General features: G+C 44.6%; 1 protein-coding gene across 3 annotated transcripts in view; it reads left to right on the top strand.

The window, feature by feature from the left end:
• LOC139255845 (uncharacterized) overlaps window positions 1-14,224 on the top strand; it is a 241,400-nt gene that overhangs the window by 215,535 nt on the left and 11,641 nt on the right. For all 3 annotated transcript variants that reach the window (XM_070874020.1, XM_070874019.1, XM_070874018.1), the window contains 2 exons: window positions 334-469; window positions 12,326-12,408. In XM_070874020.1, the coding sequence (XP_070730121.1) occupies window positions 334-469; window positions 12,326-12,408 (219 nt within the window). The remainder of the gene's footprint in view (window positions 1-333; window positions 470-12,325; window positions 12,409-14,224) is intronic.

The raw sequence follows: 14,224 nt of genomic DNA, 5'->3' as shown, positions 1-14,224 counted from the left end.
CTTCGCCCCAGCCTCGCCGCTCCTGGTGTACCTGCCCACACTCCAATCACCGACCTGGACCTTGATGATGTCCCTCTTCACTGCCATTGCTCTCCTGCTCCAGCACGTGCTGCTCCCTGGAGTGTTATGCTGCTCCTTCCGCTCCCCGGCCTGCTCCGATGGCACTATTACTGGCACTGGCTTAAATGGCGTTCCTTCTGTGCTGTCATTTCTAAAATTCTACAACAGTAGTCAGATAGATCATCTCTTTCCAAACCTAGAGAAAAGTTGATTTTTTTTTCAGCTGTCTGCCAATCTTTCCACTCTGTATAACAAATCGTATTGTTTTTAAAGGTACATGGGCAAGGAAAGGCTTCCATTTACTGAAAGAAAACTACACAAATTGTTCCAGGAAGGACTTGTAGAATCTCTGAAACAACTTCTACAGCAAGTTTACCGGATGAAAAATCTTGAGGAAATGAAGGAAAAGGTATTTATTTCTTTCATCTTGTATGTATTGAATGTAGCGGAACATGAACATCTATTTCCATTATTTCACTTTATGTATCCGTTATAAATAGTATTGATCCATATTTATTTATGTTCCCAAATCTCCAATTTTGTTATGAATTATTTGTGCTTTCATGTACATTTATTCAAACTTGACTCCAATCTTTTGGAACACTAACCCATATTATTTTTCCTAGTTTTCTCATTTAGCTTTGTGATATCCCTTGTGCCTTCTACAGCAGTGTTTTATCTAGCGCAAAGCCTCTCTTTCCTTTCTCTTCTGGAGCCCTGGCTGATCTCCACCTAGCAGGAAAACTAAGGCCAATTGTTTATTTTTCTTATTTAATAGTTTATTTATAAAGTCCAGCCAATACAGAGCATAACCCCAAGCCACTGATCCTAACCTTCCACACCTGTGATCAGTGACTCACCCATTGTTCCCTCTGTAAGTTGCTCCAAAGCCTGTACAGCTGAGCTCGTGCTAGCTTCGAGTGGTGTAGGTCATGGCACAGCATGAGCACGTGGGCATTGCTTTTAATTTAATGAAAATGAAAATTATTGCCAGTAAATGTATTCAATCATCATTAAAACTCCTATCTTTTGGACTGCATTTGCACCACTTTACTGAATAAATGTAGGTTAAGAATGTTCTTCTGTGAAACTGTTTGGGCTGAACATCCATCCCTGCTGAACCATCTGGACTGGATTTTCAGCTTGGCCGGAGAGGCAGCAATGGCAGTGATAAGCTCTTCTGGGTGGGCAGCCAGCTTCCAGCTCCGAGCCGGGACTTTCGGGGCCAATTTCGGCGGGGTGGAAGGCAACACCCCTGGTCCACCCCTGGCGACACCGGCTCCATTTTTAGCTCCCACCCAACCCGTAGCGCTGTGTAGAGCGCCGTGCTGGGATCGCTTTTGAAAGCAGGTGGTCCAAGCTTTAGTGACTGCAGTGAGGTAAGTATTATTGACCTCAGGTAAGTGTGGTTGTTTTTGATTTTATTTTTTTTGCGATTTATGTTGTGGTGGCTTGATTTATTTATTGAGAATGTTTTTGGTGTTTTTTTTCAATGTTTTTGTTTCTCCCCAGGCGCCTCTTACAGCGCTCCAAGGCTGGCTGCTCAGCTCGGGATTTTCACATGCTCAGCCGGCCTAGCGCCCTAAGAGAGGTGTGCAACACCTCCCTTACCGCTCCGCCCCACACTTTTTGGCAACTTAAGATGTTTATCCCATCTAATATTCAATCAAGTTAGTCAGACATGACTTTCCTTTAACAAATCCATGCTGACTTTCCTTGATTAATCTGTGCCTTTGTAAATGACGATTAATATTGTCGCTCAGAATTTTTTCCAATAATTTGGCCACCACTGAGATTTGGCTGACTGGCCTGAAATTACTCGGTCTATCCTTTTCTTCCTTTTTAAACAATGATACAATGTTAGCAGTCCTCCAGTACCACACCTCTAGCCAAAGAGGATTGAAAAATGACGGTCAGAGCCTCCACTATTTCCTCCCTTGCTTTTCTTAACAGCCTGGGATACATTTCATCCGGGACTGGTGATTTATCTACTTTCAAAGTTGCTAAACCCCTTAATACTTTCGCTCTCACTATGTTTATCCCATCTAATATTTCACACTCCTCCTCAACTACAATGTCTGCATTGTCCCTCTCTTTTGTGAAGGCAGATGCAAAGTATTCATTAAGAACCAGACCCATTTCTTCTGCCTCCGTACACAAGCTTCCTTTTTGGTCTTTAATATGCGCTACTCTTTTTTTTAGTTATTCTCTTGCTCTTTATGTATTTGTAAAACAGCTTTGTGCCTTCCTTCATTTAAGTTGCCAATATTTTGTCATGCTCTCTCTTTGCTTTCCTAATTTCCTTTTTAATTTCACCCCTGCACTTTCTATACTCATCTAGGCTTTCTGCAGTATTTAGCTCTCGGTATCTCACATAAGCTTCCCTTTTTTGCCTTATCCTATCTTGTGTTCCCCTTGACATCCAGTGGGTTCTAGATTTGGGAGTCCCACCCCTTTGCTTTGTGGGAACATATTTGTTCTGAACCCTCACTATCTCCTCCTTGAATGCCCCCGACTGCGCTGATACTGATTTACCTTCAAGTAGCTGTTTCCAGTACACTTTTGCTAAATCACATCTCAGCTTAGTAAAATTGGAGAACTTTTATTCCTGATCTATCTTTGTCCTTTTTCATAACTATGCTATGTCTAATTGAATTATGATCACTACCACCAAATGCTCTCTCACTGACACCCGCTTCCACCTGTCCACCTCATTCCCTAAACCTAAGTCCAGAACCGCTCCCTCTCTTGTTGGGCTTACTACATACTGGCTCAAAAAGTTCTCCTGAATGCATTTTTCATTTTAAGAATGCTGCGCCCCTGTACCGATTACACTGATTTTATCCCAGTTAATATTTGGGTAGTTGAAATCGCCTACTATTACTGCCCTATTGTTTTTGCACTTCTCAGAAATCTGCCTACATATGTGCTCTTCTATCTCCCTCTGGCTATTTGGGGGTACATTCCCAGCAGTGTAATTGCCTCTTTTTTGTTCTCCCGTTCAATCCATATAGCCTCATTTGATGATCCTTCTAACATATCATCCCTGCTAACAGCTGTAATTGTTTCTTTAACCAATATTGCGACTCCCCTCCTTTTTTATCGCCCTCTCTAACTTGTCTGAAAGCCCTATAACCAGGAATGTTGAGCTGCCATTCCTGCTCTTCTTTCATCCATGTTTCAACAACTATGATATCATACTTTCATATGTCTAGCTATGCCCTCAGCTCATCTGCCTTAGTCACTGGACTCCTTGCTTTGAAGTATATACCACTAAGAACTGTCAAACTCCTTTGTTGTCTATTTTCTAGCCTTTGTTTTCTCTGCTTTCCAAACTCACTTACGTATTTACTGCCTTCCATTTCCAGCTTTGTTTTTCTCCCTTCTGAATCTACACTCAGGTTCTCATCCCTCTGCCAAGCTAGAATACAGAATTGTCTAAGGGATCGAAAACAGAGAATTGTAGTGAATAGGAGGTTTACATTGGTGTTCTCTAAGGTTCAGTACTAGGACCACTGCTATTTTTAATATACATTAATGAATTGGACTTGAGGGTACAGGGCACAATTTCAAAATTGGCAGATGACACGAAACTTGAAAGTGTAGTAAACGGTGAGGAACATAGTAATAGACTTCTAGAAGACCTCGACAGGCTGGTGGAATGGGCAGACACATGGCAGATGAAATTCAATGCAGAGAAGTGTGAGGTGATACAATTTGGAAGGAAGAATAAGAAGAGAACATACACATTAAATGGTACAATTTTAAAGGGGATGCAAGAAGCACCCTGGGGGTGCTTGTGCACAAACCTTTGAAGGTGGCAGGGCAGATTAACAAAGCAGTTAATAAAGCATATGGGATCCTGGGCTTTATAAGTAGAGGCATAGGGGCTGAAATTGCCCCTCTCGTTAAAGTCTGTTAGCACCTCAAATCGGCGGCCATGCTGCGGAGTGCAATGGCCGCCGAGTTCACGTTAAATGGCCACCGAGATCGCTATTGCCCTGATGCGTTTTAGCACCACTTCCCTGCCGGTGATGGACAGCACTCCTAAGCGCATCATCACTGCGCGCACCGCCGAGGTGCTGGGCCGGAAGCCCCTTTGCCCTTCAAAAGTCATCTGGCTGCTCGCGGTGCCAAGAGTTGTTTTTTTCGAGTGGTGCATAGTTGCTGATGCACACTGCCAGATTGCCTTAAAGGGTTGGTGATTTGATTGGATTTAGCGTCAGCAACTTTTTTGCATTCTTTGACTAGCAGTGCAAGGCTACAGTGTGCGCTGCTTTGCGAGTGCTGGAGGCGCCTTCCACCTGCAGAACAAGGTGGCCACTTCGGGGAGGCTGTGTTGGTGGAGGGCTTTGAAATGGGGGCAATGCTTACAGACCAACGCCTGCTGTGCATTGTGCGTGAAGCCGAGGCACAGAGGAGAAGGCTGCGCTGGGGGCAACAGCTGCAGAGGCAGCGGGCAAGGGCCGCAGGCACCGTTGCGGACCAGTATGGAGAGGGCCAGGGGGATGGCCACAGAGGGCAAATAAGAGGTGCCACACGAAGGCCCTTAGCAAGGGCCTCCCCCAAGGAGGAGAGTCAGTTACGCCCCCGCCCCCCCCCCACCACCAGATAACGGATGAGCAGCCAGGAGGCAGCTTGCAGCGGAGCTAGATGCTGGGCAGCAGCAGCCTGCAGAGTTGGAGGAGGCAGAACAGCAGCAGGGAGCAGCCAATAGCAAGACGGCCACACAGAAGTGGGGGTGAGAGGGCATATCGCGGAAGGGTCTTCCGCCATCAATTCGCAAAGACAGATATGAGTGATGATCAGTGCCTGCGCAGACTGAAATTCCGGAAGGACGTCGTCACTGAGATCAGTAATCTCCTGCAGCCAGAATTGGAGCCACAGACATGGGTGAGGACAGCCTTGAGCGTGGCATCGAGGTCATTGTAGCCCTCAACATTTATGCCACAGGCTCGTTTCAAGCTGCCACTGTGAACATCTGCAACATTTCGCAGTTTGCAGCCCACACAGCGATACGGGAGGTGACAGGTGCTCTGTATAGGAGGGCCGACGACATCTCCTGCCCCAGAGAGAAGCAATTGGAGCGCCAGATTGCATTCTTGCAGGGCCCAGGGGATAACTGACTGCACCCACGTAGGTCTCAGGGCACCCCACCAGGCTGAAGAGCAATTCAGAAACCGCAAGGGCTTCAATGTACAACTCATTTGCGGCCACAACCGCAAGATTCTGCAAGTGGATGCCCGGTTTCCTGGCAGCAGCCACGACTCTTTCATACTGTGCCAGAGCGGTGTGCCACGCCTCTTCACTGGTCCCAATGAAGATTGCGGCTGGCTCCTCGGTGACCAGGGCTACGGACTGAGCACTTGGCTCATGAATCCTCTGCGCTACCCTAGAACTGATGGGCAACTCGCGTACAGTGAGAGTGTGACGGCCACCAGGACCATCATCGAACACACTATTGGCATTCTCAAACACAGGTTCCGTTGCCTGGACTGCTCAGAGTGGGGTGCTGCAGTATTCGCCTGGGCATGTCTCCACATTTGTGGTGGTATGTTGCATGCTCCACAACCTGGCCATCATGGGGGCTCAGCCATCGGAGGACGAAGCAGCAGTGGCACCTGCGGAGGAGGAGGAGAACCAGGATGCGGGTGTGCAGCTACGCAGCAGGTGGCGTCCCCATCCTAACCTTGCAAGGGAAGCACAATGCCGTCTCATAGCTGCCCGGCTCACACAAGTCAATGCCCACTTAAGCCTGCATCTGGCCATTTCCATGGACCAACCTGTGAGCTCTCTCACACACTATTCCTGCACACTGAAATGAGAGACCTGATCACAAATTCCAAACACTAAATATTTATTAAAACCCAAACAATGGGTCTCCAAACCACTCACTTAATCCATTATCACGCTTGTCCAACTCCTTATTACTCCTCTTACGCAAACCTATCCTTACACTACGCCGCAGTGTCTCCCCTGTGACTGCCTCACGGCTTTGGGAAGACTGCTGTGTGTGTGCAGAGGAAGCTGCAGATGTCCTTCTCAGACGCCCTCGACCAGCTCTGGCCCTGGAAGGCTGGCTGCAGACTGTGCCGCATCCTCCTGTGCGCCTTCAGTCGGAAGTGGCTGGGGTGAAGCCATACTTGGCAGCAATTGCGGAGTGGCAGGTCTCGACTCAGGGCTGCTGTGAACTGGAGAGCCCACATCAGTATCCTGGTCCGGGGAACCAGTGCTGCTCCCCCGGGGCAGCACCCCACCTCCTCCACCAAGCTGCTGGAGCACAGGTCGGTGAGGTGGGGTGGCACCGTTAGGTCCCCGGTGGACCGGGGTGGCCCCAGCCGCAATGGCAGCAGTCAGATCTCACGTAGCCTCTAGCTGAGACTGCATGACAGCAGCCACACTCTGGAAGCCATCAGAGACAACAGCAGTAAGACGCTCCGTGCCCTGTTGCCCAGAGTGCATGAGAGCACTCTGAGCTTCCAGAGCAGCGGAAATCCTGGGCAAAGAAAGGTCGAGGAACTCAAGACACAGCTGCAAAACCTGCCCTTTAAGGCAGCCAGGGAGCTGCATCGTTAGCATGATGGTGTGCATCAAATGGATAGGAGGGGAATTTTGCGGTGCAATCTCCACTCCGCAGGCACACTGCTGAAAGCAGCCCTTACCACTGGGAATTAACACTGCTCCGTTTCGGACAGAAAAAAGCGTAATTTCTATTTTATTAACACCGCATCCAGATCGGCGGTAACGGACAGTCAAATGCGATGCATTTGCCCCGTTTCGGGCGAGGGGCAATCTCGGCCCCATAGAGTCGAAAAGCCAGGAAGTTATGCTAAACTTGTATAAAACACTAGTTTGGCCCCAGCTGGAGTATTGTGTCCAATTCTGGGCACCACATTTTAGGAAGGATGTGAAGGCTTTGGAGAGCTTTACTAGAATTGTTCCAGGAATACAGTTACAGGGTAGTCTAGAGAAGTTGGGGATGTTCCCCTTGGAGCAGAGAAGGCTAAGAGGAGATAATGGTGTTTAAAATCATGAAGTATTTAGACAGATTAAATAAAGAGAACCTGTTTTCAATGGTTGAAGGAGTGATAATGAGAGGGCACAGAATTAAGGTGATTGGCAAAAGATCCAGAGGCAACATGAGGAAACACTTTCTTACACAACCAGTGGTTAGGTTTTGGAATACACGCCTGATAGGGTGGTGGATACAGATTCAATAGTAGCCTTCAAAAGAGAATTGGATAAATACTTGAAAGAGAAAAATTTGCAGGGATATGGGGAAAGAACGGGTGAGTGATACTAACTGGATTGCTCTTCGAAAAAGCTGGAGCAAACTTGATGGGCCGAATGGTTTCATTCTGTTCTGTACTAATCTATGATTCTATGAAAGGTCATCGACCTGAAATAATATTTTGAACACTTCCAATGATTTTCTGTCGTTTTACGCATTAACAGATTTGCCCAATTTACTGTGGACAGTCTTTGTCTCTGAAGTCAGCCTTAGCTAAATCTAGAATCTTGTGTAGCTGTTTCGCATTACTTCCTTTCAAACACAACAATGAACCCAATCATATTATGATCATGATTAGATAAATTTTTTCGCATCGTTAGGCTGTTAAATAAATCTGGTTCATTGCTCAATATTAAATCTAATATAGCCTGCTCCCTTGTTGGTTCGAGGACATACCCTGAACTCACTCACAAAATTCAGGCGCTAGTCTGCTTATCCCAATCTATGTGAAAGATAAAACCCCCCATTAAAACTACTGTCTTTACTCCATGTTTGTCTAATCTCTGCCTATAAATCTCTGTCTATGAATACATTGCGCTACTTCACAGCTGCTACCAGAGGGCCTATACATGACTTCCACTACAGTTTTAAATCATTTTTTTACTTCTTAATTCTACCCATAAAATCTCCACTGTCTGTTTACCACTTGTTATATCGTCTCTTATTATAGAAGTAATTCCATCCTTACTCACTAATGCTACTCCTCCATCTCCACTAGATTTCCTATCCTTCCTGTAGACCTTATAACCTGGTATATATTCAGTTCCCAGTCCTGACTATTTTAACCATATATCAGTAATGGCTACCATTACTTTCTAAGTTGAATTTGTGCCTGCACTTCATTCAAGTTTTTCCTTCTACTTGTATAAAGTACTGTACACCGTAACCTGTCCTCCTGCTCTAATGTTGTTGTCTCACACGTTTCTTATTTCTCGCTCGTGATTTATTTACTTTACATCTTTCAGTTTTCCCTTTACCTGTAGTGCCTAATGCAAAATTTCTGACTATTACTCTACTCGCTTCCTTTTCATTTGTTTTAGACTTATTGGCCATGAAATTCGACCTCTTAGCACCGGCTGATGAGGCCAGTTTAGGTAAAAAAAAATAGCAGCCGCCTCGCTTCTGCTCAATTCTAGCACAGAACACGGCAGCTGCCATTTTGGGCAGGTTGTCAGCGCTACCGTTGCCTGTGCTCGCTGCAAATACGGTAATTAGTCAGATCATGACATTGATCAGTGTGCAATGCTGAACTGACGTACAACCTGCCATTTTGGATGTTGCCACTCCGTTTGAGGCCCTCTCCACAGCACGCACAGCTGAATGTGTGTTCAGCTGTATGAAGGACCCCCCCCCCACCCACCACTAGCGCTTCTTAAAGGGACACACGCAACTTTCAGGTAAGTTTAGATTTTTGCTTTTGTACTGGTTTATTTACATTTTATTTGAGTAGTGGCTAGGTGTAAATAATTTTAAAAGTTGTTAAAGTGTGACGGGGGTGCAGGATGCTTGCAAGGCTTTGGCTCTTAAAGGAAGGCTTTGGCTCTTAAAGGAAGGCTTCTGAGAACACCACATGCTCCCAGTTATGGGGGCTCTCATTGCAGTTTCTTCTCTCAGAGGGTTGTAAATCTGTGGAATTCACTGCCTCAGAGAGATGTGGAAGCTGGGACATTGAATAAATTTAAGACAGAAATAGACAGTTTCTTAAACGATAAGGGGTTATGGGGAGCAGGCCTGAATCCATGATCAGTTCAGCCATGATCTTATTGAATGGCGGAGCAGGCTCGAGGAGCCGTATGGCCTACTCCTGTTCCTATTTCTTATGTATTCCTAGTCGATCTCCCTCCCAAGTACTAACCAGGCCTTACTCTACTTAGCATCCGAGATCGGGCTCCCCCAGACCAGTATGGCCGTAGGCACTACAAACCTGTGAGCGTTCTCACAGGTGCATACATTACAACATGTTTCTCTGATCTCCGTATTTATGCATCCTGCTTATGATCATTGGAACTTAAAGCCTCATCCACCTTTGTGTGGGAGATTTGATCATCCCTATTACTCTTAATCAAATCCTAGATGTTTTCTCTCCTTGTTTGCTCTTTTACAAACTGAGTCAAAAAACAATCTTCCATTAACTCTCGAAATTCCTTCCCTGTCTTATCAGTAGAGATATTATTGTCCCAGTCAATTTCTGGTAAGATAAAACCTCCAACTACTGTAGTTGGACCCTGACTAGTCACCTTCCTTATCTCATCCACAGTTCTAGATCAAGGCTTTTTTCATTGCCTGGGAGTATAGAGCACACCCCTGGTCATAGTTTACCTCTGTTATCATCTATTAGTTCCTTCCTATTTTTAATAGCTTGATAGACATTGGAAAAGATTGCAATTACTAATAGCTGTCAGATATCGAGACAAAGAAAGAACTTGCATGTGATTGGGACCAAAAGTCTGCAATGTTTGCAGTGCATTTGCGGTGTGATTTAAGTGGGCACGTTGGATTTTGCGGCTGGACCCAGTTATGACATGTGCGACACATTGAGACTACCGGGGTTTGTTCATTTGGAGGCAGGCAGTTTTTGTGTCTGCCCAATTTCCAGATGCTGTTAGCAAAAGAAGAGAGAATGCCCAACAGTTCGACTTCTGTTGTTCCAGTATCATATACGCATGCATGAAGTTTTTTTCTACGCCATGGAAAATTCAATCATACGATGTTATGGAGACAGTACAGATTTGTAGAACTGGAAGAATATGTCAGATTAAATACTTGCACCAGTGAAAACCTTATCAGACCACCTAAATTGATATATTCCATCACAAATTTTTTTCATAGAGTAATATAGCACAGGGTCATCGTGTCTGAGCTGGCTCTTTGAAAGAGCAATCCAATTTGTCCCATTCTTTTCTCACAACCCTGCAAATCATAGAATAATCATAGAATCATAGAAGTTTACAGCACAGAAGGAGGCCATTTCGGCCCATCGTGTCTGTGCCAGCCAACAAGAGGTTATCCAGCCTAATCCCACTTTCCAGCTCGATGTCTGTAACCCTGCAGGTTACAGCACTTTAAGTGCACATCCGAGTACTTTTTAAATGTGGTGAGGGTTTCTGCTTCTACCACCCTTTCAGGCAGCGAGTTACAGATCCCCACAACCCTCTGTGTGAAGAAATTTCTCCTCAAATCCCCTCTAAACCTTCGACCAATTACTTTAAATTTATGCCCCCTGGTTGTTGATCCCTCTGCTAAGGGAAATAGGCCCTTTCTATCCAGTATATCTAGGATAAGGGGTAAGCCATTTAGGACCGAGATGCAGAGGAACTTCTTCACCCAGAGAGTGGTGAACCTGTGGAATTCTCTACCACAGAAAGTTGTTGAGGCCAATTCACTAAATATATTCAAAAAGGAGTTAGATGAGGTCCTTACTGCTAGGGGGATCAAGGGGTATGGCGAGAAAGCAGGAATGGGGTACTGAAGTTGAATGTTCAGCCATGAACTCATTGAATGGCGGTGCAGGCTAGAAGGGCCGAATGGCCTACTCCTGCACCTATTTTCTATGTTTCTATGTTTCTATGCCCCTCATAATTTTATATACCTCAAAGAGGTCTCCCTCAGCCTCTTCTGTTCCAAGGAAAACAAATCCAGCCTATCTAATCTGTCCTCATAGATCATATTCTCCACTCCCGGCAACATCCTCGTAAATCTCCTCTGTACCCTCTCCAGTGCAATCACGTCTTTCCTTTAATGCGGTGACCAGAACTGCACACAGTACTCAAGCTGTGGCTAACCAGTGATTTATACAGTTCAAGCATAACCCCCCCTGCTCTTGTATTCTATGCCTCGGCTAATAAAGGCAAGCATTCCGTGTGCCTTCTTAACCACCTTATCTACCTGGCCTGCCACTTTCAGGGATCTGTGGACATGCACTCCAAGGTCCCTTTGTTCCTCTACACTTCTCAGTATCCTACCATTTAATGTGTATTCCCTTTCCTTGTTAGCCCTCCCCAAATGCATTACCTCAGACTTCTCTGAATTAAATTCCATTTGCCACTCTTCTGCCCACCTGACCAGTTGATTGATATCTTCCTGCAGTGCGCAGCTTTCTTCATTATCAACCACACAGCCGATTTTAGTATCATCTGCAAACTTCTTCATCATAACCCCAATATTCAAGTCTAGATCATTGATATATATCACAAAAAGCAAGGGACCCAGTACTGAGCCCTGCAGAACCCCACTGGAAACATCCTTCCAGTCGCAAAAACACCTATTACCCTTTGCTTTCTGCCTCTGAGCCAATGTTGGATCCAACTTGCCACTTTGCCCTGGATCCCATGGGCTTTTACTTTGCCATGTGGGACCTTATCAAAAGCTTTGCTAAAATCCATATACACTACATCATACGCTTTGCCTTCATCGACCCTTCTGGTTACCTCCTCGAAAAATTCAATCAAGTTAGTCAGACACGACCTTCCCTTAACAAATCCATGCTGACTGTCCTCGATTAATCCGTGTCTTTCTAAGTGAAGATTTATCCTGTCCTTCAGGACTTTTTCCAATAATTTTTCCACCACTGAGGTTAGGCTGACTGAAATTATTCCTTTTCTACTGGTTCAGAATATCAGCTGACATTTTCATTTCAGATTCCCTGACAGGAAGAGTTTGAGTGTCAGTCAGGTGATATGGATGTTGGTTGGGGAAAGACTCTGAGTAAATACAGAAAGTGCTGGAATACTCAGCAGGTCAGGCAGCATTTGTGGAGAGAGAAACAGAGTGAACATTTCAGGTCGATGACTTTTTGAAAATGTTAACTTTCTTTCTTTCTGCACAGATGTTGCCTGACCTGCTGAGCATTTCCAATACTTTGTTTTTATTTCGGTTTTCCAGCATCCGTAGTATTTTGCTTTTGTTAAAGTTCTGAGTAGTTTTGTTGTGTAGAATATACTTTTATTGGAAACCTACATCTTATTGTTTACTTAGGTGTCCAAAGACCTTAAATCGACTGTAACAAAAGCATTTGGAATTTTTGAGTCCAAGCTTGAATTTGACCTTCATGAAAAGAGGTAAGAATCCAGAATCACAAGGTAAATACTGATGAGGACGGCCATTTTGCGCACCTTATCTCATCCATCTTATAAACTTACAAATCCCCAATCACAGCCTTCAACCGTCTCTTACATTACCAGATTTTCAGAGGAAAGCTCTACTCTCAGCATAGAGTCTCACATGATTGCAGCACAGATTGGAGAATGAGGCACGGAGGTTAGCACATTCAGTTTGTGCACTTCCGATTCTCCAGGCATTGAAACGATGGCTGGAAAATCCAGATTGCTGACCTCTTCATTATTGCCATTTAAAAATGATACAAATGTGTAAGAACCTCTGCTGGTAAGGAATAGCGGTTATACTAATTTCTAATTGGCAATGTGAAGCTAAAATCAATCTATTATATTATTTTTGATCAAAGTCTTTATATACTAAGTTTAAATATTAGAGTAATGTTCGCCACCAAGTAATTATAAATATTATGTGGAATATTTGGGATTAAAGCTCCTCTCTCGAAAATTACGTGTGACAAAAGGTTTTCCTGTATGTGAATAGTGAAATAAAAAGTTCAGCCTACAATTTATATCCATGGGAGAAAAGTGGATTTGGGGGGCCGGGTGGGAGGATGTCATCTATGGCTCATAATGCTGAAGCATAGATAATGTCGGTGTAACTAAATTATGTAATTTAGGGTCATATTTTCTTCTTTTCCCCAAAAAGGGGTTGAATGCTTTTTCCCCTTTTTCGTTTAAAGATGCCATTCTTGGTGACTGCGGAAATTTTGGTCTGAATTTTTGCCACCATTCTGCGCCATTTTTTTTGGCGTACGCTGTTTTTTTTTGAGCAGACTAAAATCTGCAAGTTTCGCCAAAGTTTCTGCGCCATCCCAAACTACTTACGGCTGATTTTTTTTTAGTTCACGATTTTTTGACGTCACAGGGGATGCCGGCTGCGCCATTTCTGGCCATTTAAGTGAGTTTGGCCAACTAGGATTTTTTCAAAAACGGCGCAGTGCACCGTTCTGAAAGACCTTACCTGAACTTAAGAAAATCAGCGCAGAGAAGATGCTATTGTTCTAGCGGAGCTGAAGACACGGCACCGGGGACGGGGGGCCTTTCGGCCCGGAATAGCAGCAGCACCGATGACTCTAACTGTAAATTTATATAAGCCACTGAGGAAAACTATTAGGTACATTAGTGCACTACAGGTGTAATTAAGAGAACCTCTGGGATGTTTTTGAGATGTCACAACCAGTCTTTCTGCCATATCTTTCTGGCCCGTTACATCCTCTATATTATATTCACATCATGGGGTCATGGTTGAGTTTACAAAGAGACAAATCAATTTTTAAAAATTAGGCTCTTGGAATGCTTACACCTGTAATGAAAATGGAAGTTCTTAGGGAGAGAAAAATCAGCAATGACACTACAGGATAAATTCAGCGTCCCTCATTACCCTGGCAACCTCAGTTTTTCGCACAGACCTTAAGCTCCACCTACAGAGCTTAAGGACAATCTGCGCCGCTCCAAAATGAAAGTTTATTCCGACAAAACTTGCAACTTTTTCTGGGTGCCTCTACAACTGTGCCACAAATCGGCAGCGTGGAAAATTGGCCCCATGGAGTCTACCCTCCTTCCCCCTCGGGAATATGTAATCCTGGGGCAATGCATACTGCAATGATGTTTAGTATTTTCTTGTGTGGATTTCACTCTTATTTCCACATTTATGTAACAATAGGACTTCTAATTTAGGTATGCTATAGATTAATGATTATATTCATGCACTCAATGATTCCTTCTGTACCTTGGGAAAGCCATCATTTAGTCAAATATC

The sequence above is a fragment of the Pristiophorus japonicus genome, unplaced genomic scaffold (genome assembly GCF_044704955.1).
Source record: "Pristiophorus japonicus isolate sPriJap1 unplaced genomic scaffold, sPriJap1.hap1 HAP1_SCAFFOLD_641, whole genome shotgun sequence".
In the NCBI taxonomy this organism is placed as follows: Eukaryota; Metazoa; Chordata; class Chondrichthyes; family Pristiophoridae; genus Pristiophorus; species Pristiophorus japonicus.
Note: the sequence above shows the minus strand (reverse complement) of the source record. Positions and strands in the feature narration are given on the sequence as shown.